At 36.4% G+C, this 24,029-nt stretch overlaps 1 protein-coding gene across 3 annotated transcripts in view; it reads left to right on the forward strand.

The window, feature by feature from the left end:
* The window catches only part of HTT (huntingtin), an 83,549-nt gene that overhangs the window by 47,932 nt on the left and 11,588 nt on the right, over positions 1 to 24,029 (forward strand). For all 3 annotated transcript variants that reach the window (XM_068679761.1, XM_068679762.1, XM_068679763.1), the window contains 21 exons: positions 18 to 256; positions 2,599 to 2,741; positions 6,335 to 6,542; positions 7,733 to 7,874; positions 9,392 to 9,571; positions 10,532 to 10,708; positions 10,959 to 11,035; positions 12,251 to 12,389; positions 12,897 to 13,019; positions 15,372 to 15,585; positions 15,783 to 15,928; positions 16,422 to 16,599; positions 16,874 to 16,969; positions 17,822 to 18,009; positions 19,235 to 19,361; positions 20,492 to 20,592; positions 21,287 to 21,441; positions 21,806 to 21,945; positions 22,129 to 22,211; positions 22,956 to 23,086; positions 23,285 to 23,414. In XM_068679761.1, coding sequence (XP_068535862.1) covers positions 18 to 256; positions 2,599 to 2,741; positions 6,335 to 6,542; positions 7,733 to 7,874; positions 9,392 to 9,571; positions 10,532 to 10,708; positions 10,959 to 11,035; positions 12,251 to 12,389; positions 12,897 to 13,019; positions 15,372 to 15,585; positions 15,783 to 15,928; positions 16,422 to 16,599; positions 16,874 to 16,969; positions 17,822 to 18,009; positions 19,235 to 19,361; positions 20,492 to 20,592; positions 21,287 to 21,441; positions 21,806 to 21,945; positions 22,129 to 22,211; positions 22,956 to 23,086; positions 23,285 to 23,414 — 3,117 coding nt within the window. The remainder of the gene's footprint in view (positions 1 to 17; positions 257 to 2,598; positions 2,742 to 6,334; positions 6,543 to 7,732; positions 7,875 to 9,391; positions 9,572 to 10,531; positions 10,709 to 10,958; positions 11,036 to 12,250; positions 12,390 to 12,896; positions 13,020 to 15,371; positions 15,586 to 15,782; positions 15,929 to 16,421; positions 16,600 to 16,873; positions 16,970 to 17,821; positions 18,010 to 19,234; positions 19,362 to 20,491; positions 20,593 to 21,286; positions 21,442 to 21,805; positions 21,946 to 22,128; positions 22,212 to 22,955; positions 23,087 to 23,284; positions 23,415 to 24,029) is intronic.

The raw sequence follows: 24,029 nt of genomic DNA on the forward strand, positions 1-24,029 counted from the left end.
TTTGGTTTGTTTGCTAGGCATCAGTGAGCACTGTTCAGCTATGGATTTCTGGAATTTTAGCTATCCTTAGAGTTCTGATTTCACAATCCACAGAAGACATAGTTCTATCCCGTATTCAGGAGCTTTCTTTCTCACCATATTTGATTTCGTGTCAAGCAATTAACAGACTGAGACGTGGAGAAAATAATGTATCCACACCAGAGGATCGTGCTGAGGTTAAACAGGCTAAATATCTGCCTGAAGAGACGTTTTCTAGGTATGTTGTCTTGAATAACTTAAGTGGAAGATTAAGATTTCTGAAAAGTCACAAATATATTAACAGCTCTATGTATGCACAAATATTGCATATCTGATGGAAATAAAGTCTTCTAAGTTGATACACGGGAGGAGGTTGTATGGAAGATGGAATGAGCTGAACAGCAAAGAAAGGAGATGGTTTTTTTTTAGTAGAGACTTTGCACTGCTTCAGTGTTTCGTCTCAAGCCAAGTGAAAGACCTACTGGAGCCATTATGATGGATAAATCCTGGTGTTATTAAAATCAACTTCAAGCTTTAACTGTTTAATCCTTTCCATCCTCTCTCTGTGGGGCCTGAAAGATGAATCATACCCACAGCAGAAGCCTGTGTTCTGTACTAGAATCTTGGCAGCAAATAGATACAATTGATTAAGTTAGTCCTACTCTTTCTTTTCTTCTTTTTAAGAGCTAGCTTTGTCTAGTTAGCTTCCCATGCTGAAGCTCTGCAAGAATGACTTAAGCAAAATGAAAGATGGAGAGATGGTGATCGTATTCTGTTGACACAGTGTTTGTCATTAAGACAATTATGTCTTAATGTGGTGGGAGGCATTTGAAATAGCTATTTGTTTAAGAAACTAAAAACTTTTTACTCAAGTATGGAATTTCAGATAAAAAGAAAATTCTGCTTCTTATTCAGCTTACTGGTGGGGGTGATGGATAGAAGAAAAAGGGGCATCTGGACACCCTTAACAGGACCTTATGTCCAACCAGAGTAGGTCGAGGAATGATTATGGCCAGGAGCAAACATTGCTTATTGCAGACACCCTTTTTTGGGGTTTTGTTTTGCCTTTTTTTTTTTTTTTTTAACTTGGTGTGGTGGTTTCACCCTGCTGGGCAGCTAAGCCCCATCACAACCACTCTCTTGCTCCCCCTCCTCAAAGAAAAAGGGTGAAAAAATATGATGGAAAGGGCTCAAGGGTTGAGATAAGGACAGGGAGGTTGCTCACCAATTACCATCAGGAGCAAAACAAATCCAGCATAGGGAGATTAATTTATTGCCTATTACTAGCAGACAAGAATAGTGAGAACTAAAAGCAAACTGAAAACACCTTCTCCCCATATACCTTCTACCTCTTCCCTCCTGAGTGGTGCAGGGGAACAGGGAATGGGGGTTATGGTCAGTTATCACCGCTCCTTCCTGGTGACTCTGCCCCTGTTCCCCATAGGGTCCCTCCCACAGGATGCCATCCTTCCCAAACTGAGCCTGGGGGGGCTTCCCACAGGCAGCAGCTCTTCAAGAACTGCTCCAACATGGGTCCATACCATGGGGTTATCTGTCAGGAGCAAACTGCTCCAGCACGGGTCCCCCACAGGTGGCAGCTCCCCCCAGACCCTTGCTCCTGTGTGGGTTCCTCTCCATGGGCTGCAACTCTGGCCTGGGGGCTCTCCTTGGGCCACAGCCTCCTCTAGGCCACATCCACCTGCTCCACTGGGGGCTCCTCCACGGGCTGCAGCATGGAGATCTGCTCCATGTGGGACCCATGCGCTGCAGGGGTACAGCCTGCTCCACCGGGGACTCTCCACAGGGGAGCTGCTGCTGTGTGCCTGGAGCCCTCCTGCTGCACTGACCTTGGGGGCTGCAGGGCTTCTTCTCACTCTTTTCTCCCAGCTGTTGCACAGCAGTTTTTTTCCTTTTTAAGTCTGCTCTCACGGGTCCAACCAGCATTGCTCGTTGGCTTCTCTCTGGTCAGCAGGGGTCTCCTTTGGAGCTGCCTGGAGCTGATTTTGCTCTACCTATCCTGAGCTTTTCTCACAGAGGCTATCCCTGTAGACCCCCTCACTACCAAACCCTTGCCACATAAACCCAGTATACCTGGATGGAGGTTTGATATGGAATCCATGTTGTAGAGTGAATGTGGATAAATGAGGCTGCCAGCAGCTCAGTTCCTGTGACTTACCGAGCTACCCTTCCTTAGCTGAGCTACAGTAACTGTCAAGGCGTATTTTTTTTTTTAGCTGATTGCAAATCACTAGGAAGACACCATGTCATTTTCAGTGTTTGCTGTGTGAGTGAAGTGGGCTGTTGTATGCATGCTGTCACTTATGACTTCAGCTAATGAGTAGGTAACACAGTTCCGTTATGTAATTATTGAATTTCTTATCTGTCCATAGCAATAGTATCATGTTTGTTTGGGGCCAACCTGTTATATAGTATTTAATTTAACATTTTCTTTTGGATAAACGCACAAGGATTTTTTATTTTGGTTTTAAATTTACTGAGTTTTGTAGGCAAACATCATCTTATTCTGAAGGATATTGCAGTGATGGTTTTCCTGTTGATGGTATGCTTTTTTTTTTTAAGGTTCTTACTACAACTGGTTGGTATTCTACTGGAAGATATTGTCACCAAACAATTGAAAGTGGATATGAATGAGCAGCAGCATACTTTCTACTGTCAGGAGCTGGGCACGCTGCTTATGTGCTTAATACATATCTTCAAATCAGGTAATACTTGAAACAATGCCTTGTGTTGTTGTTTTGCAGTGAGGTAATTTTGAGTTCTGAGACAATTGTTGAATGAGTAGGTGTTTAAGACATTCTATATATGAAGAACCTCCAAAATTTTGTGCTTGTGAATGCAGGTTCCATTTTTCACATTCCTTCTCTGGATACAAATAGAATGCAACTAGTGACTTTTCATCTTCTTGACTGAAGGTAGCTGCAGAACTTTTCCTAGTGCTGCCATCTGTATTGATCTGTAGATCAGCCTAATTCACTGGCTTCTCCTTATGACTCCTCTTTTCTTTAGGAAGTGGCCTGATCTGAGATACAGCTGGAGTATATACAGCTATAGCCACCACAACTGTCAGTCTTTCCAGTCTGCCTGGTCTTCTAAAGGAGCAAACTGGAATATGGTGTCATTCCCCACTAAGTTAAGCAGATCTTTTTGCAGTCTAGAATTTCTTGTGTTGCTGAAATTCTGAGATACATTCCTGACTGTATTCTAATTCTCAGAAAGTTCTTTCCTCTACATCCTTTCCTTGATGAAATACTCTTTTTAAAGTGTTAGTAACCATATGAGTCTGCCTTGTTCTGTTGGAATTTTCAGAGTTTTAAATGTGCCTATTTTGGCTGTTTGACTTGAGGCTTCCTTGAGACTTTTATCCTTTTCTGCTAGGCCTGGCTCTGACTAATAATTCCAAAAGCTGCTGTAGACCAGGATCTGTCAAGAACAGCTATCCTAGAACAGCTGCTCCTGTGTACCTCCATGAATGGAAGTAGATTGCCTCATTCCTAATATGCAGCGTAAGCTGAGAGACTTGTAGGATGAGAGGTTTTGCTCTTTCTTTGTAGTTTACAGCTTGCAACGCTTACAGTGTTCACCTGATGCTCTGTCAAAGGGAATCACAGCTTTGTGTTACAGCCTCTGAATAGTGTTGCACACAGATCCCAATACTTCTGTAAATATCTACGAATGTGCTTTTGTTGTTAATACACTTGCAAGGTGAAAGAACAGGGAGTTCTGTGTATCTTGCTTCAGCTTGTTGACACAAGTAAATCTTCACTGAGAAGAAAGCTTGTACCATTTTCCTTTCAAACCTTTGGATAAATTTCCTTTTGTCCTCTTCTGAGAAAGATTTCAAGTGCTGCAGTAGAATATATTTGGGTGCTTTGGAAAGAGATCCTGTTTACTAAGTAGTCCACTAGCTTTTCCTGACTGTAAGAGCGGGGTTATATTTAAACACGATAAATGTGTTCTCATGGCTAAAGTCTTTTAGGGAGAGCATTTTCTAATCTGTGTCACTTAAGATATTAGTGGTGTACATTTCATTTAACTCTTTCAGTGGCATGCTTTTTCTGTTTGCTTTCAAAACATATTCTACCTTAAAGTGGCTGGTAGTATTCTGGAGGGTAAATATATTGCTAGCTACTGTTGCTGATAACTCTGTCACTCTAAACAACCTCATCTTCTATCCAGTGGGTTATTACTGGGTACTTTCTGTTGTCATATTTTCCACTCTATCACCATAAATTTCTTCCTAAATTTTCTGTTTGTTTGTAAGAGGTAGAAGGTATAAAGCATCTCTCCTGACCACATTCCTTGAAAGCCTTTGCACCTTTTGCTTGGTCCAGAATATTATTTTTTGAGTTCTTCACCTTGTCCATACAGCTGACATCGTCACTTTGTTGCAGATCTTGGATTATAGTAGTTGGCTGCAATTTAAAAGTTGTTGGCACAAATCCCTGATTATTTATAGACTTCCTTGGGAGTTGCACAAATCACTGCATTCTACAGGCCTGTCTGTAAAATGGGAGTTATGGTATTTCCCTGTTTAGTAGATGTGAATAAGAAAAGGGAATACAAAATACTACTGTTATACAAACACAGAATCATGTTAAATGTTTCAACACCCTCTAATTTTCTCTTTTTAAGCTCTTCCTATGGAGTTCAGTTATAAACTCCTTTCTTGGTGAAAAGCTTTGTTCTGTTCCTGTCATTGCTACCAGCTGCTTCTTGCAGCTCTGAATGTAGTGAGTGATCACTCTATTTTCCACGTGCTTGTTACTATTGTAGTTACTGTTTAAGTACTGTAACAAGCACATGGGTATCATCAGCTGCTGTTACTGAGAGATTTGAAACATAGATTATAACAAATAGCCTATGTCAAAGTGATTTGGAGTAGATGTTTAAATGGGTTTGAGCCAGGACCAATGAAATTAGAAAATCAAGCTGGTGATTAAAATCAGGGAAGTGGGTACTTCAGCAGTAGGAGCTGGCGATGAAGGAAAGGGAAGGCTCAGCTACTTCTGTAGCAAACAGCTTCCAAGCTGCACTATTTATTGCCAAAAAATATGTAGAAACTTTCATGCAAAATGAAAATTAAGTATTAAAATATTTATGCTAAGCACCAGGATACGTGTGTTGCGTGATCATTAGAAATTAAATGAATTTAATCTAAGACTACAAATCCACTGTAAGGACTAATCATACTGTGGTTACCTTATGCGGTGTTACAGAGTAGAAGTAAAGTTGTTCAGACACATGAGCTATATTTTCATGTCTTAGCATTTTGTTTTAGGCTTAGGTTTAGTTAAGTGCCTGGTTTTGTACTACTGCTTTTGTTCAGTTCAAGACTTTGTAATTTTATTTCTCTTTAAGTTATATCCAGCTGCGCCTTATTGTGACTTGTGTTTGGGAACATACATGTAAGCTACAATCTTCTCTCATTTTTAACTGCTATTTGATCTGCTACTTGGATGTCTTGTCTTATCTCGCTCATTACAGTTTTTCTGAGAATGTGAGCGTTGCTGACTGCTGTATATTCAACTATAGGAAGCTACCGTATTAGAAATCAAAATTTCTAGTGTGCTACTTCGAAGTAGAATAGAAATAAAAGGTGTATGGATAAAGTGAAAAAGTCATATAACTTCAGACAACTTCGTCTCCATTTTCCTTGTTCTCCCTTCCTTCATTTGGTATTATGATGAGGTAGCAGCAAGTCGGAAAGCAAAATTCAGCTTCTGTGTTAAGAGTTCAGTATGCAGGACAGTGACTTTTCATCACTTAAAAAGACATACTTTTTATACCTCAAAATTTGGATGGAAGGGTGTAAGTTCAGTTTCAAATAAATATATTTGGGAAGCCCTCAACTGATGTAGGAAACTTGTAAGTGGTCTTCCTTAACATGTGCAATAGTAGTTTTAGCATGGTTTTTATTTAGAATTTGTGTTTTACTTTATAAAGAAAAATATCCTGGTCTGTAATTAAGGGTTTTAAATTTGGTAAAGGTTTTCATGTGTTAGGTATAAAGTTGACTATAGGTTTCATTATAGTTATAGTCTTACCTAAAGCATTGTTTCAGACTGGGAGCTGCTTGCTGGTGGTTCACACACTGCCCTTGGGCAAACTGCATGACCTGCCTCACAATTGTGTTTAAAAAACAAAATCAACAACAACAATGCAGAGTATGCCTTCTTTCCAGGAATGGTACTGGCTTATAAAACAGCTTTTCTTTTATCAGAGTACCCTGAAAATTTTGAAATTTCAGAATTCAGACAAGAGTATAGTTACTCTAATATGCTTTTATTATTTTCAGGAATGTTCAGAAGAATCACAGCTGCAGCCACCAGGCTTTTTACGGGAGATGGATCCGATGGTAGTTTCTATACCCTTGAAAGTTTGAGTGACCTTGTTCAGTCCATGATTCCCACACATCCTTCTTTAGTTCTTCTTTGGTGTCAGATCCTTCTTCTTGTCAATTACACCAACTACAACTGGTGGTCAGAAGTGCATCAAACTCCAAAGTAAGTTTTTTGTTTTTTTTTTTTTTATCTCTAAAAATAGTAGCATGTCTCTCAATTGTATTTGGTACAACTGTATGGGGAAAAAAATCTAGCCTTTAATCTGCTAAGCTTGTCAACTCTTGAATAGTACTACTAGATTCTGAGGTAGGTAGTTCTGCGTTTATTTTGTACATATGTGTATTTACATACTGTCTGTTCCGGCAGTATGTCTTTCAAACTAAGGAAGTGCATCCTGTGTTCAGTTGTTCCTCAAAAGAACTGTCAAGGAACCTCTACACTTTGAAGACTATGAAACTCCCGTCTCTGTAAAATTACCATCTGTATACTTTTAAATATGTAAATAGCTGTAACAAAATATTCAATATAGCAGGTTTCATGCCTCTGTGGAGTCTTATTTCACCTTCCAGCAGATAACCAGCAGGTACAGATGATATACATTGTGTGTGTCTGATCAGTAAGATCTGGGTACATCTGTTACCTGTCAGTGGGTCTAGCACTGAATGTTAAAACATACTGTCAGCATTGTGCTGATTCATTATAAAGTGACATTAGTAGTGATGTCACTTAACATGAGTTGTCTGATACTCAGAAATCTTGTCTAAAATGGTGAACTTTTGGTCTGAAGTTGGGTCACCCCACCTGCCAGATACTTCTGACATGGGGATGATCCCTCCTTTGGGTGTAAGGTGGGATCACTGTGGGTGGGTGGGTATCCCTTCATAAACTGTAGAGGGAGATTAAAAACTGATCTGAGAGAAATTTCTGATGTTTGTGCAGTGAATATTAGGGAAGTCTGATTTTGATTTACAACATGAATGGATTAATACTTTGAAAGAGAAGTGTTCAAATACGAATTTCTGACCTCAGTTCAACCTCATGGTGTGAAGAAACACAAAATTATGTTGTGTTATTCTACCAGAGATGCAATAGCCCATGTTTTTCTCTTAAATAACCTGTTTAGTTCTTCAGACTGTTCAAAGAAGCAATGAACACTGACAGAAAAGTAGTACTAAAATTGTTAGAAAGTAAAGAGTGATGAAAAGCAAGGTGTCTATTTCAAAGCAGTATAATGTTAAAATGAAATTTCTGGGAAAATAAATACTGCATAAAGACTTATTATTGGTAGGTCATTCCAAATTTTTTTGATGTTTCAATAGCCATAGTGATAAAATGTAATGTGCTTCTTGCAGGAGACACAGTCTGTCTACTACTAAATTACTTAGCCCTCAGATATGTGGAGACAGTGATGAATCAGATTCCGAATCTAAACGCGGCATGTGCAATCGAGAGATAGTGAGAAGAGGAGCACTCATTCTTTTCTGTGACTATGTCGTAAGTTTTGAATTATGGATTTTATAACTACAGTAGTGAGTTATTAGGCTGACAATTTTTTATTACTGGTATGCATCAACGGAGTCTGGTTCATGAGTGAAAATTGAGAACTTGTCAAACTAATGATTTCATTTTCAGGGGGCACTTCTGTAAGATCAGGTATGAGCTCGTTTGAATTTTTTTTTTTCTATTCTGAACTAATTCTCATGGGGCTTGTCTAAGGACGCTTAGTAGGTAATAGAACAATCTGATGGGTATTGCAATCATTACTTGTGAGTTGCTAGGAGCATACTAAGAAATGTTAGATTTTTCAACATTAGTAGTAGCAGCACAGTTTCTAGTGGACAACACATTTCTATCTTTTGTAGTGTAAGAGGAGAGCTTTTACACTAACATTTCATTTCTATTTTTGGTTCTCTGATGACAGCAGTTTCTGTGGCTTCAACCTCTTCATGCCTTTAATATTAGTGTTTTAAGTCATTGGAAGTGTACCTTTGAGGTGAACCTTCCCATAGTACCTAGTATTGCAGTTGCGTTTGCACTGCAGAGCACTTTCAGGGAAGCCAACTAATTTCCTTTCAGATTCAGCTAGACTAAAAGCTGTATTTAAAAAGCACTTCAACTCCTAATGGACATTCAGTCACTGTGGTCAGATGAGAGCTTGTCCAAGGTAAAACCCTCCAAAGCCTCTTTACTGAAGAATACCAGCTTCTCAGCATCACCTGATAAGCTCTAGAAATCTTCTGTTCTGTTGTACTCCTTGTTGATATCCACTTACCTCTGTAGGTTTACAATTAATTATTGACTGATCTCTTTGGATTTGCTTTCCAGAAATTATTCATGCTGTGTTTAGGGCCAGTAGTAATATGAAATCTTTAAAAAGAAGCTTAAATGAAAATCTTGCTTTGAAGAGAAGACTTTGTGTATGTTTATTTCAAAAAACATTCTGTTAAGAGGCATCTCTGCAATGACCTTCTCAATTTACTTGTTTCTAACCTGGGTTTTTAGAATCATAGAATGTCTTGAGGTGGAAGGGACCCACAAGGATTATTGAGTCCAACTCCTAGCTCCGTATCGGACTACCACATGCCTGACAGTGTTGTTCAAATGCTACTTGAACTCCAGTAGGCTTGGTGCCCTGACTACTTCCCTGGGGAACCTGTTCCAGTGCCTGGTGAAGAACCTTTTCCTAATATCCAGTCTAAATCTCCTCTGGCGTAACTTTGTGCCATTCCCTTTTTGTGTAATGAATTCCCATTTATTGTAATGATATTAAAAAGATTATTACAATTTCATCATGACTCTCTTAATTTACAACGAGTTCAAAAGCATTTGAAAAAACTGTCATGTAAAAAATAATGATGGCAATATTAAAATATAGACACTTTACACCATTATTTTAAAACAGTTACTGGAATTACGGATGAAAACTTCATGTTGTGTCAGATAAGATTTTTAGTAATTAAACACTTACCCTGCATATTACCGGAATCAGATTTTATTTTTTTCCCTTTTAGTGTCAAAACCTACATGATTCAGAACACTTGACCTGGCTTATTGTGAATCATGTTCAGGACTTGATTAATCTGTCCCATGAGCCTCCAGTACAAGACTTCATTAGCGCTGTTCACAGGAATTCAGCAGCCAGTGGTCTCTTTATCCAGGCCATTCAGTCACGATGTGAGAATCTTGCAGCTGTAAGTTTAACTTTGCTTTTTTTTTTTTTTTTTTGCTTTTTAAGAATAAAGCCACTTATCAGTTCAAGCTAAATTGAAATATAAGTATGCAAATTCTGGCATTCGTGGGTAATTTATCAATTTGTAATTTTATTTTTGATGTCTCTTGTAAAAAGCGTAAACAATGAACCTTGTAACATATTAACAATTTCAGTGTCAGATGTGTTCCAATCCATCAAGTCTATAGATTCAAGTAGAGTTGGTTAAGCTGCTTTTCTTCCTTTTTGGATATTATTCTGCATAATAAATATATTAATCTGCATAATAAATATGAGCGGTAAATTAAAGCTCTAGCTTTCATCTTTGATTTCAGTACCTTGGTTGCATGAGTAACTACTACTAACTACAGAGTTGGGAACAGGAGCTAGTTCATCTTCATAGGCCATAAACATGAAAATGATTTCAAGCTCATGCCTTCCCCAGTTGATCTGTCTGTCTTGATGAGGGTCATATCACTTCAGAAATTCAGTATATGATTTCTGTTTATTATTTTAGTTTCTGATTTAAAAGGAGCTGATGATGATTGATAGGGATGGAAGGTTGTATGCATGCATCCCTCTTAAGCTTAGGAACTCTCTGTGGGAATGGTACTTCCTGGGCTTCCTCTAGGAGGTAGTGGTGGGAGTTTTTTGAACAACCTGGTGAAGTTGCTTCTCTATTCCTATTGTCTATGGACAAGTCTACTGCAACTGCATTAGTGCCTTAGGCTTGTGAGTAAAATACTTAAGTTACATGAGATTCATTTGGTGGTTATATTGGTCAGCTAGTTGTCAGCTGCTGTTCTTTTCTATAAATGCCTTTCTCATTAGCATTAACATCTTCGTATTCTAATTGATTTTTTGTTTGTTTCAACACCCTTGTATTTAATCCTACTACATTATTAGATATGTAATTTAGCTTTTTTGTTTTTTCATCATTTAGCCTACAACTCTGAAGAAGACTTTACAGTGCTTAGAGGGGATACATCTCAGCCAGTCTGGGGCTGTCTTAACATTGTATGTTGATAAGCTTCTGTGTACTCCATTCCGTGTGCTTGCTCGCATGGTTGACACACTAGCTTGCCGTCGGGTAGAAATGCTTTTGGCTGCAACTTTACAGGTAAACATAAATATATTCATTTGCAGATCACTTTGCATAACGATAGTAATATGATCAAATGTAATATTTTAAACATCTTAATTGATGTATTTTAATTTAAGTGATTTCTGTGGATAAGAACACTAATATGTGAATGATTGCATTTAACTTTATCACTTTATCTGCATTTGAATTTCCTAATCTGTTCAAAGTACATATTGGTAGTTTTTTCTTTTTTGTCCTATAAAATTCTTGTGACTCTTTCCTATAGAACAGCATTACTCAGTTACCAGTTGAAGAACTGGATAGAATTCAGGAATATCTTCAAAGCAGTGGATTAGCAACAAGGTAAATGATACCAGTATATGTTTAGACGTCAAGCTAAGTAATGTTGTAGTAGCAATTGTTTTTTTTTTTTTTATTTGGTAAATTATGATAGTGAATTCTGTTTGGAGATTAAAATAGAAGTCCCATTTGAGATGTATGCATATTTTGACTCAAGGACGGTTGAATTGGTTGAATTTAATTCTTAAATATATCGCAAAATCAGGAAAGCCAGAAGCTCACAGACATCAAATTGTCTTCTCTACACCATCCCATTCAGAACTTAACTTTTTAGAGAAAGTCACCCCAAATTAATTCTCTGGCAAAAGTTACATTACTGAAAGCAACTTTATCTTTCTCAGACTTTTGCAGAATTTTGTCAGTCCAAGCTGTGTTTTTTTTCAGACAGCTGTGATAAAATTCTTAATGTCTGAACTTTTTAAAAGTAAAATGCTATTATAAAATGGGGTAAATGATTCAATTCTTGCAAAAACCTTATTTGATGTTGGAGAGAGTAATAGAATCTTCCTGATGTCATTGCTGTTCACGGTTAATACCTGTTGATTGAAATAGGAAATAGAAGTAGAGGGAAAGAATAGAAAGCTCAAGACCCAAGATGGCAGTAGATTGATAGTAGAGTACCTTTCTAGGTAAGATTAGATTTGGGTTAAAATAAATAAAAATAAATAAATAAAAAATCCAAAGTCTCCAAATGACTTTAAGGTATATGCTATTGATAGCAGTACTGGAATCAGAAAAACAAACAAAAACCCTTAGATGGCAGTGGCTTCTAAATCCACAAAACGAAATTCTTAATCTTATATTTAAATTAAACTTTACTATGTTTTCCATTTTCTTAAAGAAGTGGTTCTTATTTGGTATCTCTTAGAGTATATTCATCTGCAATCAGATTTGTACATTAAACTTAATTCTTCTTTTTCAATAAAAATACTGCATAAAGTAATTGAACAGCTTGTATTTTATGTATGAGCATTTATATGTTCAAAATCTATGTCAATTTAATTATTTATTGTTGGTAGTTCATTTGTTTCTGTACTGGTAGCTGATGAAGTTTGCAGTTACACATTATGTGAGTGCACGTATCCAACAGAGAGCTCATGACCTTAGTGCTTTTCTCTCACAGAATTAGGATTTGTTCACTGTATTTTTTTTTTTTGTTTTATTTTTAAATGATTTATAAAACTAAGTTAGATCTTTGATATGTTCTTCTGTTTTCAGACACCAAAGACTTTACTCACTCTTGGATAGGTTTCGACTTATGGTAGCACCAGACACAACTAGTCCTTCACCTGTGGTTACTTCACACCCGCTAGATGGAGAAGGCCAACCAGCTTTAGAGACTGTAGTTCTAGACAAAGTAAGATTATGTTTGGAAATTTCTTTGCTCAAAGAATCTTTTGCTCCTTGCAAAATATTTGGCCAGTGATTATTCCTTTGTTAAAGTATTTTTTTGTCTATTACTGTTGTGTTTGACTGCACAACAGTAGTTATCAGTAGGTATAACAGTGGTTATTTTCTAGACACTCTCATCAGCTTTACAATCCTAGTATATCTGTGCTATATGCTAAACTTTCTTTTACCTTATTTGATGTCCAGACTCCATGGAAATAGACAACTTGCCAAGAATATCTATTTGTCTGTTTTACAATGGGCCATTCACCTGTTACCTATTTTGCTTTTTCTGATGTTTTTATTATTGCTAGTTTCGTAGTTTCTTTGCTTTTTTCTTTTTGTTGACATTAATGTGGCCTATTTATCTCTAAAAGGACCACAATTCAGTGCCAGTAGGCAATTTTCTCCCACCCCTCAAAATGTTATTTTCTGAAAACAAATATGTACTAAATTTATTTTTCCGTTATTAAAGGACTGGTATGTGTCACTAGTGAGGTCACAGTGTTGCATCAAGTCAGACTCAGCACTACTAGAAGGTGCAGAACTTGTAAATAGGATTCCTCAGCCTGATCTGAACTCCTTCATGACCTGCAAGGTAACTTTTTGTCAGATAGATCTGAATCAAATGAATATATTGTAATAAAGTATTTCAAATGTTCTAATCGGTAGTATTAATAGATTAGGTTCTTTAAATACAAGCGCTTGAAATTTATATGATCCTGGTAGTTGATATTCTGAATTTTACTTCATTTGGGAAACTAAAATACTGAATATTTTTCAACTCTGTCTTTAGCAATGCTGTTAATGTTAGTTTTCTAATACTACAGGTTAGTTTTCTAATACTAAGGTTAGTTTATATATTATAATAACAAAAATCCACAGTTTTATCACTTTACATAATTTCTTCATTCTGTTATACAGTCTTTTACAATGCCAGATGCTTCTGAAATCTTTATCTGTGCTACATGACTTGTAATATGGCTCTAACAGGCCACAGATAGTAAATATGTCATGATGTACAACTAGGTTTTCTGAGAATATATTTTACTTGAATTCTGTCCAGTACATTTGCTGCTGGTATGCAGAAATGATAGAGGGAAGCCGTTTTTGAATAGATTTTACACTTTCTCATTTTGAGAAGAAACATGGTTAGTATTCAAATACCAAAAGTGTGGAGTTTGAAAGGTGTATTTTATCTTTCTAACTTCTTTTAGAATTTAAAATTCAATTTACTAGAGTTATTTCAGGGGTAGACAAAGCTTGTAAGCTAAATTGTGACTTGCCACTTTATTTTCAAGTCTGTTTATTTGTTTTAAAGAGGAAATTTTAAGATTTCTGTGATGTTTGTGAATTGGTGACAGTAGTTGTTCTTCTATCAGGTCAAATATGACAAGATAGTGACTTGTCCAAACGTGCATATCAAATAACTGATGGAGCTTGCACGTTTCAGCCCTGTGCTCAACTACTCATATTTCTGCCAAATTTTAATATTTTGAGCTCAATTGCTAGCTGTTTACCTTGATATATTTTGGAAAGTTCTGGCAAAAGTGGTTTAGGAACTTCTGAAAATAAGGTTGGCAAAAAGGGGGAAAAAAAAAAAAGGGAAATGCGTTAAGTTTTTAGGCAGAAGACAGTAGGTTATTTTATACTTTGCATATCAGGGATGTAAATTCTCTGGGACATACTGTCAGCAAATGGTCCCTTTTTGTCCCCATTGAGGAATTTGCAGTTTATGATGAAATCTTCTGAAGAATCAGTTTCATAGACTCACAGAATGGTTTGGGTTAGAAGGGACCTTAAAGATCATCTAGTTCCCACCTGCCTGCCATGGGCAGGGACATGTCCCACCAGACAAGGTTGCCCAAAGCACTTCCACATGGGACATCCACAGCTTCTCTGGGCAACCTGTTCCAGTGCCTCACAACCTTCTGAATTAAAAAATTTCTTCCATATATCTAATCTAAACCTACCCTCTTTTTGTTTAAAACCATTACTCTTTGTCCTGTCACCATGCTCCCTGACAAAGAGTCCCTCCCCAGCTTTCCTGTAGCCTTCTTAGGGTACTGGAAGACTGCTATAAGTTCGCCCTGGAGCCTTCTCTTTTGCAGGCTGAACAACTCCAGCTCTCTCAGCCTGTTTTCATTGGAGAGAGAGTCAAGGATCTGTCAAGGACCCTCTGGATTGCATTTCTTCCTTAGAGCAGGTCAACCGCACTACGCAGCTTGGTGCCATCAGCACTGTCCATAGTGTCAATCACTCTGTCCATGTCACTGGAACAAAGATGTTAAACAGCACCGGTCCCAATACTGACCCGAGGAACACCACTGCTCATCACTGATCTTCACTTGGACATTGAGATATTAACTGCAACACTTTGAGTGCAACCATCTAGCCACTTCCACCGAGTTGTCCATTTGTTAAATCCTTGTCTCCAGTTTAGAAACAAGGATATCATGGGGGACAGTGTCAAATACTCTGCACCAGTCCAGGTAGATGGTGTCAGTTGCTCTTCCCCTATCCACCAATGCCATAATGCTGTTGTAGGTCACCAGATTTGTCAGGCGCAATTCTGCCCTTAGTGAAGCTGTGTTGGCTGTCACCAATTGCCTTATTTTCCATATGCCTTAATGTTGTTTCCATTATAGTAAATACTTGCTTGGCACCTATTCTTGAAGATTTCATATATGCAGGTCATCAGAGCTTTATTCACGTATTGTTCTGAAAATTTGTACTGAATGTTGTTTTTCCTTTCCAGTCCAGCATATTGGTGTTTAGAAATTAAATAGAACAAATGTGACCTTAATTATGGTGCTGTTACATAATTTAAAAGAGTGGAGGTCTTATAAGTTAACTTAATAAACTATTAATTTGCCAGAATAGTTCCATCAAATACTTAGATTCTCTTTAAAAGTAATTTCTTTACTTTTTATTTACTGTTTGATTTCAGGAATTCAACCTAAGCTTGTTAGCGCCTTGTTTAAGCCTTGGCATGAACGAAATCTCAAGAGACCAGAAGAGTAGCCTCTTTGAAACATCTCGGAGGGTAACTCTGGACCATGTGTCTACCACTGTACTAAACCTTCCTGCAAACCACCAGGTTTTCCAACCACTATTGCCAACTGAGCCATCAGCCTACTGGAAAAAGCTAAGCGATATCTTTGGTAATAGAAACAGTGGTCTTTTTAAGTTTATTCTCTTCTCTGCAAAGGTAGTTGACAGATATCTTGTCAATTCATGACCTTTTTAAAAGAAAATATCAAGATAACTTGGTATAAAAGTGCCTATGAGATAATTCTGAAAAATATTTGTTGATGGGAAAAATTAAAACTGCTAGATTTCATTCAGTCTTTTCTTCTAGGAGATGAGGCGATGTATCGGTCAGTGATGACACTTTGTCGTGCTCTGGCTCAGTATTTGTTGTTACTCTCAAAACTACCAACGGGTCTCCGTGTTCCTCCTGATAAAGAGGATGATATCCTGAAATTTGTGGTTATGTCAGTAGAGGTAAGAAACTAAACCATAAATAAAGATGTAATGAAATACTGGTAGAGGAAGCAACTTTGACTTAAATTGATCACTGTGAAGTGACTTTTGATCTGGACAGCTTTTTTGTCTTACTGTAGAAGTTTATTCAGTGGTTATTTTACTTGATCTGTGATAGAAAATCCAGTTGGATTATGGGGCAAGGGTAGCTTTTTACGAGAAGAGGTTGATGGAATGATCTTGGCATTTGGGAGAAATGTCCAGCACTTTTTGGATGTTGAATAGAAAAGGTTTACCTTTGACTTTTTTTATTTTGTTGTTTGTTTTTGTTTTCTTTTTTCCCATTTAATACTCATGTTTTTTGTAATTTGCTGCTTTCTTAGAAAAGAAACATATTCTATACAGTAATATGTAAGGTTCTTATTAGCAAATTGTATAGAAAAAACAGCTTTCAGCTATAAATTCGCGTATTGGGAGAATTTGATATTAACGGGAAATTTTGATTTTTCCATAGGCATTATCATGGCGTTTAATGCATGACCAGCTTCCACTAAGTATAGATCTTCAAGCTGCTCTGGATTGTTGCTGTTTGACATTACAGCAGCCTAACCTCTGGAATTTGTTGGCCTCTGCAGTTAATGTGACATATGCTTGCTCCTTAATTAACTGCATTAGGTTTATTATAGAAGCAGGTGAGTCCACTTTGAACACCTATGAAAAGAATTCCTTAATTGTCAGTCATCACCGCTAGGTGTCTGGAATGTTTCTTGTGAATCCTTTCTAGTTATTTCTTTGACAACCTTATTTTAACTGTTTTAATTTCACATTTAAAACCTTGTGTTTACTTTTGAACCTAGCAGATTCCTTGGAAATGTAAATATATAATGCTACTATGTGGTTTTGAGGAGAAAAATGATATATGAGATACATAATGTCTGTGTCTTAAATATTTTTGTCTTAATTCAGTTGCAGTTGAACCGGGAAATCAACTTCTTAGTCCTGAAAGAAAGAAGAATACTTCAAAAGGCTTAAATGAGGATGAAGTTGATTCAAACGCACAGAGTAAGTAAACAGTGAATTCTATTTCTGATGGAAAAACAGTAGGTCCCCTTTCAATAACTAAATTTTTTAACAATAGGGGTTTATCTGAGAGCTTACTAGTTTTTGATAAATGCTTATTAAGTATAAGTTAACATTTTTAATATGTATAATTTTTGTCTTGAAAGCCAAACATGAAGGGAGATCCTTCTTTTGGGGGGTCCTGTCAGCTGTGCAGCATGCTGCAGACTGAACTCTTCAAAGTGGTGTAGGATTTCTAAATTTCCTGTGGAGATGTAGAATCGATCTATTAATTCTTCTGATATAAATGGCAGATTCGTTATGTGCATTTCTACTGTATAGGAGTACTGTATTGGGGCGAATGTCAAATGTAGTCTGCAAGAGTGGACAGCAACATTGTTTTCTATTTTCAGTTATGCTGGTGTAGATTAAGAGACCAGTTCCACCTAAAAGAAATGACCCCGCTTATCAGATCTAGAAGAGAGCCAGTTATGAAAATGTTTTTTATAAGATAGATAAGTTTGATCAATGTTTATTCTAAGAAGTGCGCTATTCGGTGTTTGCCCCAACTATTGCTGAGGTTAGGAAACTGACGTATCTGCTCTGCTGGCAGATGTTAGCTATTGGTATTCTCCAGCACTGAGACAGGCAAGCAACATTTGCAGAGAGGGTGGTAGTAGTACTCTTTAACCAGATGGAAGTCTTGTATAACACTTTCATCCTACATCCTCTTTGTCCTTCTTAGTCAACATATTCTTTAATTAAGCATTCTTGTTTTTTTTCTGGATGATTTTAACTTGTGTCTTTTGAATAGATTCACAAAACTGAATTTATTTATTTTTTCTCTCAACAAAGAAAATAAACATGTTACTGCAGCTTGTGAAATGGTTGCTGAGATGGTGGAATGTTTACAGACTGTCCTGGCTTTGGGGCATCAAAGAAACAGCAGTATACCAGCGTTTCTGACTCCTGTCCTCAAGAATATCATCATCAGTTTAGCAAGGCTGCCTCTAGTGAACAGTTACACAAGAGTACCTCCCTTGGTATGTCTGTTTTATTTTCAGTATGTAAGAACTAGTGAATGACTTTTTTGAAAGATCAAATATTGGGGCTGCATCTTTTTTTTGTCAGTAGGACTTATATTTTGCTACTTTGATCACCCAGTTTAGGTTTTTAAACATGAAGTAGAAAAGCATTGTAAAGATATTAAATAAGAGTTAATTTGGAGTGAGAATTCTGATTAGAAAGGAGTGTAGTTGTTCCTTACATTCTTATGTGGATGAAAGTCCAGGCAGTAATTAAAAAACATAAAAATAGGATTTGGGTGCTTTGTTAGGGCTAACATTTCTTCCTGCTCAGCAGAATCATATAACCCTGGGAGTGTAAAATCTACACTGCTACCTTCTTTTATATCTGAATTCGCAAGTTCATTTTACTCCGTGCTAAGTACTACAAAGATGCTGAGGTGGTCCTAGTGTGTGAACTAGCTCAGATATTTTGTAGTGGTACCGTGGCATGCTATGCAGATACTTCTGGATTGTATGTTGTATGTTACCTTTCTTTCCTAACTCATCTTGGATCCTTTGGACAAAATATTTAAAACTCTTCTTTTTGTGGTTATTAAATCCACAATATGGATTTAATTAAATCCACAATATGGATTTAATAACACCTCATGATTACCTCCAATGTGGTGTTAGTGTTATGAGATGACTTAAGCTGATTTTAAAAACTTCAATTACCAGAAACATATTTAGGTGCTTACGAAGTAAAGCAGAAGGGGGTTTTCTGATCCATATGTACAGTTTCTCCTCACGGTGTTTGTGAGGGGATGTCTAAAAATACTAACTTTATGGGTTAAGACTTCTTTGACCACTCTTGAATGCATCATTGTGCTTTTTCAGCAATCTTTAATACAAAACTGTTTTCCCTGAATTTCAGTTCAGTGAATTTTCAGCATTCAGTCTAGGATTCAGCTGGCACTTAGCATAACATAAATTCTAAACTAAAATGTATGATGGGAACTTTATTTTCTTGGACATTAGGACTAAATAACTAATTCATAATGAGAAATGTGCAAAGAAAAGAAAAAAGTGTAAAATATGCTGTGTTATTTAATCTTTCTATAAGATTTTTGTGTTTGGAGAATTATTTTAGTCATTCATGTCTGAATGCATTTGAATGGTGCTATGTGTTGTTACATACGTATAGTTGTCATGTTAATGCTATTACTGTTTTGGAATAGTAATAATCTTTATATTTCATCAGGTCTGGAAATTAGGCTGGTCGCCAAAGCCTGCAGGTGACTTTGGCACAGTTTTTCCTGAAATCCCAGTTGAATTTCTTCAAGAAAAAGAAATCTTTAAAGAGTTCATCTATCGCATTAATACACTTGGTATGTACAAACATAAATGTGAATACAGATGGCACTTATTGGGCATTTACCTGTGTTGTGAAATCATCAGATAACTGAGTTTGGTACCATTTATTTACTATTGCTGCGTATTTAGACAAGAAATAATATTTCAGAGCAAGTTATTAATTGTGCTGTAATAATTCTTGCATTTTTCTCAATGTAGAGTGAAAATCAGAAATCATAGAAGTAGAGATAAATTGTTCCAACTCTGAAGTCATTTTAGTGTGTTGTAAGAATTGGTGCCTGTTTTATGAAGCATACACTTGATAGCATGTCTAACAATGTTTTGTTCCACCCTGCCTTTTTTATTCATGCATTGAATTTGCTGTCCCACACTCAATATTTTAAGTGTCACTTTAAAGCTTCTGGGTATATAAAGGTTTACTGAGGGGGAACAGTGTGAGGCATAAGATTTCAAGCCTTCCTTAACAGATGAGGCTGTCAATGTACCAAATTTTCCATATACTTACAAGTCTATGTTTTTTTTATCTTGATCTACAGGTTAATTTTGAATGACCTGTGGTGAAGTACTGTCTTTTATTTGAACACTATAAGGCCTAAGATGACATTTGCTTTTTTAATACTTCAGATATTATAAGTATAAACTGTGGAGTACTGTTAAAGAATCCTCTACAATATATTGCTAGAAATCAGTCTGGAAAAACTTTTGAAAAGTGCTTGAATTCTAATGGCCTGTTTCTAGGCAATTCATTCTGCTTTTAAGGCATGAAGATTTCTTGGATCATTATGGGATTTTCTGTGCCAGTCCTCACAGGAAAGAAAGTGCAGCTTTTGGATGCTTTTCTGTATTGTGAAATCATGATAGATCTCATTGCTTTTAAAGTTGGATAGTCAAAATATCTAAATATATGTAAGAAATAACCTGAAGAAGACCACGTGGATAATACTGTTCAAAACCCTTCTAAAGAATTCTTCACTTCCTAAAGCAGAACAGTTTAAATTGAAGCTATGGTGATTACAAAAATGCTAAGTTGAGTAGGAATAAGTATGAAATTGAATCTGTAGAAACAATGTGCTGCTTCTTTAATGCTGTTCTATGTTTAAGTTTGTATTAAGACCTGAATAGCTATCTCTGAGTGTTTCCTTAGGATGGATCAGCCGTACCCAGTTTGAGGAGACTTGGGCTACTTTGCTCGGTGTACTTGTAACTCAGCCTATCGTAATGGACCAAGAAGAGAGCCAACAAGAGGTAATGTCATTCACTGAATGTTTTTAAAATTAAAATTTAATTATAATAAAGAAAAAAATCCTCCTATTAATAAGCCTATCAAACAGAATATTAGTGACTAAAATTGAAAAATTACTTCTGTTTTTAGTTCCTTGTCTTTACGTCCCTGTGAGTTCAGACACCTCTATCAGTGCTGCTAAATACTGAATCTGTAGCATCTTGGTTTAGATGAATCATTAGAGCAACGAATGCATCTAGACAATGATATCCATAAAAATGCTGTTGAAAATTCATGATGAGGTTGAGTTTTATTCCTAAAAGAGATGTTAATAAAAACAGTTAATGTGAAAACACATCAGAGAAGGATCCAACTCAGATTTGCTCTTATTTGATGATCTGTTTCAACAGGTAAACTACTGGGTAGATGCAAACAGGGAAACTATACTTTTAAAACTTTGAAATGAACATTTTGAGGCTTTAATGCTGTTGGGATTAGAGAATGCGTGTAGAACGTCTGAGGTGGAAGGATATGTTTCTGCTAGTTGCGGTGCTTTTTAGTGCATTTCTTATGTCAACCAAATTTCTGAATAGGAAGAAGTCTAGTTATCAGTCTTGCTGATAATACTTCAGTGGAAGGTAACAAACTAATACTCAGGGCTTTCAGGATTCTTTTTTTTTTTTTTCCAATTCAAATTACAGTAAGTTCATTTTACAGGAAGATACAGAGAGGACCCAAATTAATGTTCTTGCAGTACAAGCCATAACTTCCTTGGTGCTGAGTGCAATGACAATACCTGTTGCAGGCAATCCAGCAGTCAGCTGTTTGGAACAGCAGCCCCGCAACAAAGCTTTAAAAGCTTTGGACACGAGGTAATTTTTCATTTACTTTAAAAATGTGTTAATTTATACTTGTGATTAATATGTAGTTATGATTAGCTTAATCTAGCAATAGCAAAAATGTGTTGACTGTTTTTTAATTAATTGTATGTACAGGTAGATCTGTTTACAAAGAGTTCAAATGGGCTTAGCTTCACAAACCTACCGAGTTAAAAGACAATAAAAGTATTATTTAGGCAACAGAGGGCAGAATGCTTCTCTAAACATTTCTCAGTTTTAGTATCTCTGCTAATGAAAATAAGTATAGGCTTATTTTTATTGTAAAGCGAGTTAGTCAGACTTGAACAAAAATGTTAAAAGGAAAATCTGCTTAAATTAATTTCTTTTGGTCTTTCAGGTTTGGGAGGAAGCTAAGTGTTATCAGGGGAATTGTTGAACAAGAAATCCAAGCAATGGTATCTAAGAGAGATAATATTGCTACTCATCACTTATATCAAGCTTGGGATCCCGTTCCATCACTTTCTCCAGCTACTACAGGTAGGTGCCTTTTGTAGGAGTTGGGGAGGGAGTAGATTTCTATTACATTTTAAAAGTAGTCATGAATTTTTAGGAGTTTTTAGGATAAACTTTTAGGTTTACATGTTTACAGAAAACTAAGCCATTTTAAGATCTATTTAGAAAAGCATATTTTAAAAACTTGCCTTCTGTTTTCTGTTACAGGTGCTCTTATCAGCCATGAAAAACTCTTACTGCAGATCAATACTGAACGAGAAATAGGAGATATGGACTACAAACTGGGACAGGTTTGTTAAAGTTTTAACTTTGAGCTTGACTTTTGTTGCATTTTCTTCTAATTTAGTGAAAACCCATTTAAGAAGCATTGCTTAGCATCAAATTTAAATTGAGGACTCTGATATTCAGAGTAGATTATAATCGTGATTCTTCTCAGTCCATTAATCTGTATCTCAGAGAACTTTTGCTTTTGTGTGTGAGGTCTACCCATGAGCTAGCTATTAAATTGTTCTGCTTCTCAGTCCCATGTTAAAGAGCCCTTCTAGTATTAGATTCAACTTCTATTGGATTTTATTTTGCTATTGCAAGCATGCAGTTGTCCTTAGGAAAGGAAAAAAAAAAAACGCATGTAAAATAAGCACTGTTGTTTTAATCTTAATAAAAACCCTACAGTAGATTTATTTAAACTTAATAAAGAAAAATTTGCATGAAGCATCCTTCTTCTTTATAGAGAAACTGAGTCACAGTACTTAACATCGTATTCTTTTCTAGTTTTAGCATCTGGCAGTATCCCATGCGCGTGCACTACTTTTAGCATTGCCTGTGTTGTTGTACTGAGTTAGTTCAACTAAAATGTTGACAAAGGTTTAAAACAATAATTAAGTGATGTGCAGTTCATGTAAATGTTGGAGGCTGTGTGTTCATTGCTTGTAATTTAAATGAAAGATGCATTGGACTTGGATTTTTTAAAAGTTGATTATGAAGGTCTTGAATGATGGGTTTCTTTTCTGTTTGTTTTTTCTTCATGTTGCAAGGTCTCTATACACTCCATATGGTTAGGAAATAATATCACTCCATTGAGAGAAGAAGAATGGGGTGAGGATGAAGAAGATGAGAATGACATACCTGCTCCTTCTTCACCACCAACCTCTCCTATTAACACCAGGTGTCTTATTTGTCTGTCCTTTGACTTATCAGTCAGCTTTTCTCTCTTCATTCGGAGTTCAATAAAAGCAGCTTTATAAATTGGATGCTGGTTGAAAATATATGAGAATTTTTACTATTTATGTTTTTTATTTCAAACTAAGCATTTTGGTGGGACTTAAGAACAGCCATTTTAACTCTGGCTTTTTGTGCTTTGCAGGAAGCATCGGGCTGGTGTAGACATACATTCTTGTTCTCAGTTCTTGCTTGAGCTATATAGTCAATGGATACTGCCATCAAACCCTAGCAAGAGAACACCAGTCATTTTGATTAGTGAAGTGGTGCGATCAGTAAGTCTAAAATATTGTTCTGAATAATAATTGAGTATATGTAACCAAAGGTTCAGAGTGAAGAAGTGTTTGTGTCTTTTAATATGTAAGAAACACTGTTTTTCTTCCTTGGTAGCGGTATGGTATGGGTAGTGCAGAAATATAACTTGCACAGCTATAACATAACACTTTAACTATATAAATATCTGGATAGTGTATTCTACTACTGTGTTACAAACACTTTATTGTCATATGACAGTCCTGTAATTGACTATTTGCAAAAAGTAGACTTCAGGATTTTGCTTATCCTATCTTCGTAAGAAAATGACAAAAACAATCGATGTATTAAAGGACTAAAGTGACTATTGAAGTATAGAGGCAAGACTAAAGAATGTCTCTGATAAGCATTATGCACTAATAACTAAAATACTTAGATGATGCTGTCATTGTGAGAGAGTATGTGCTGTATGTTTTGGGGTGTTTTAATATGCTCATTCGTTTTCCAGAATCACTAGTGGATTTGTTTTTGTAAACCTTTTTTTGGGGAAAAAAAACAAACACTGGGAGTGGGATAGGTGGCGGAATTCTGCTCAGGTTAACAATTGTTATTCCAAACGTTTGAGTTGATGTTTGTGT

Source organism: Anas acuta, chromosome 4 (genome assembly GCF_963932015.1).
Source record: "Anas acuta chromosome 4, bAnaAcu1.1, whole genome shotgun sequence".
NCBI lineage: Eukaryota > Metazoa > Chordata > Aves > Anseriformes > Anatidae > Anas > Anas acuta.